General features: G+C 32.0%; 1 protein-coding gene across 1 annotated transcript; it reads left to right on the top strand.

The window, feature by feature from the left end:
* The first annotated feature begins 363 nt into the window (after positions 1 to 363).
* Positions 364 to 892, top strand: LOC107009732 (60S acidic ribosomal protein P1-like). Its single transcript, XM_015209081.1, has 3 exons — positions 364 to 435; positions 531 to 737; positions 839 to 892. The coding sequence occupies exons 1-3, from the start codon at positions 364 to 366 to the stop codon at positions 890 to 892; spliced, it is 333 nt and encodes a 110-aa protein (XP_015064567.1).
* Positions 893 to 2,684: the final 1,792 nt, after the last annotated feature.

Raw genomic sequence — 2,684 nt, 5'->3', positions numbered from 1 at the left:
TTTCGAGTATTTCCCTCTTCTCTTTCTTTCCATTTTTAGCCTATCGCCATCCTTCTACCTTCAAAACTTATCCTCCATTTTTTTAATCTCATTAAAAGAAAGTTTTATTTAATAGACTATATTATAATTCGAAATTATTCTTTTTACCTTTAATTAAATAATTTTAATTAAGAAATATGCTATATAGATAGATAGAAAAATAGTTAAGGAAGTAAAGAAATTGAAGAATAAATGAAATACCGAAATTGAAATGAAACTTGGGCCCTAAGAAACCTAGTTATAAATACTCTCACAAAACCCTATTACTCACCCCAAAACTTCCTCTCTCTGCTAGTTAGGGTTTTCAGAAAATCTTGCTCTCAGATGTCTTCCATCGGAGAAGTTGCCTGTACTTATGCTTGCTTGATCCTTCACGATGATGGCATTACCGTTACTGTAATCGAAATTAATTTTGTTTATTTTACTAGATCCAGTCTCTTTTTCTTTTCTACTTTTGTAATATCTGTGTTTTTTCCCTCCGATCCATTTAGGCTGAGACAATAGCTACATTGGTGAAAGCAGCGAATGTGAAGGTGGAATCCTACTGGCCCACCCTTTTTGCAAAGCTTTGTGAGAAGAAAAATGTGGAGGAGCTTATCATGAACGTCGGGTCGGGTGGATCTGCTGCTTCTACTGGCGCTGTTGCCGCTGTTGCTCCTGCTGCTGTTGAAGATGCACCTGCTGCTGCCGAGAAAAAGGTATATATGTCTCAGTACCATTTTTGTTGTACAATAAATCCATCCGTTTCCCCTTCCCTTGTATTATTGTTAAAATTCTGATTCCTGAGTTTTAATTTCAGCAAGAGGCGAAGGAAGAGAGTGATGATGAGTCCATGTTTAGCTTGTTTGATTAGACTTTTAAGAATTTGATACAAATTTCTATAATTGTATCAATCGGCCTATCTAGTATTTTCTAGTAATTTCTATTTCAAAGTTTTGGATATATAGTCCAAAAATGTCAATGAACAGTTCCTACTTTTAGTATTAATATTACCATCTGTATAAGTAACAAATTTAATCCTTGCTCATTCTTCCTACTTCATTTTACAGTCCACAACATAATTTGGATGTATCATTTATTCAATTTGATATGCAATTTCGTGGTTTACAAAAACCTCCCTTAGTATTTATTTTTAACATAAATATTTTTTTTTGACAATTTTACCCTTTTCTATTAAAATAAACATTTATGAATATCCACATGATTTCTCTATAGTTGAAATGAAAAATCATGTTCTTCTAAGAGTAAAATTTATATAAATGTCTGCTGCTTGTGTACAGTTTTCATAAAGCAAAGACATGCGCACACACCCCAAAACAACAATTGCCGTTTACGGCTTCGTTGGAGATATAATAAAATACATAAAGCATCATCCCCAATTGGATGATTGCAATGCTAGTGAACAATGGAAGAAAAATTATACGGTTTTTAACCTAATGAATAATGATGATTTGGAAGCTGTTGGTATATTGATAAAGTTAGTTAATTAGAAGAATTTATCATATTAGTAAAGGATAAATTAGTCAAAATATAATTATTTACATTAAAGATAAATAGATTAAAAGAATTGTTAAAAAAATTTAAAATAAGGGAGATTTCCGTGGTATTTTATGTGATAGTGCAAACTTGAGGGGAGATCCATGAAATTGTCCCTTTATTCTATTTGATATGTAATTCCACTAATACCTACTCAATAATGAACCTAGATGCGTTCTTTAGGTCTAATTCCTTTAATTTTATATCAAAGCAAATCTTACCGGTTCATAACCAACTAATTTAGCTCTTGAAATATAACTCATTTAGCTCTTGAAATATATAACATGTATTGATCCTTTCCTTAGCTAGTCATCTTGGTTGGATCCCTCAAGTCAAGGAGCTCTCTTTTCTTTGCTAATTTTTGTTCATTATCATTATTGGTAACAAATAGGAGCTCTATTTCCTTTGTTGTACTTGATGTTGTAGCTTTCTCCAATGCTTGAAGACTTTCTCAAACAATTATGTAATCCTCCTATTTATAGTTGTAGGTGAGAGGCTGTCCAAATGTGGATGAACTCTTTTTCCTTTTTGTGATTGATTCATGTAAGTCATCAAACTTATTACTTTTGAACACATTACATCCTCTTGTTTGTCTTGAACTTGAGTAGGAGGCTAAGTCACCTTGACACGTGAAATGAGCTTGGGACTCGAGATGAAATGGAACTTGAACTTAAAATTATTAAAATTGACTTATTCATTTGTGAAACTGAAATTAATTATTCAACCCAATTGAACATGAATTTAATTCAAATTTTGTGTGAATTGAATCCAACAAAATTTACAACTCTACATATATCCCTTACTTTAAGATTTGTCAAAGTGTTGATTTATTGAAATGACTTGAAGTACCTGAAATCAAAGAGCCTATACATTTCTTTCTCCTTTTTATTTATGTGTGTTCACACTTATTTACTAGAAATATTCTGAATAGTGACAAACTAAACTCCTATAGCAAGGAATCAAAGAACAAGATCTGGATCAGTAGCTTCACCCAATGAGGAAGATGGATTTAAAATTTCTTTGGAGGTTGCAAAATCTTTTGGTCCTTTGTCTCTTGGTTTTGAGAATCATATTCTAACACATATTGTTGCAACCACTTTGGTACCTCG

This window comes from Solanum pennellii, chromosome 2 (assembly GCF_001406875.1).
Source record: "Solanum pennellii chromosome 2, SPENNV200".
Taxonomy (NCBI): Eukaryota; Viridiplantae; Streptophyta; class Magnoliopsida; order Solanales; family Solanaceae; genus Solanum; species Solanum pennellii.
Note: the sequence above shows the minus strand (reverse complement) of the source record. Positions and strands in the feature narration are given on the sequence as shown.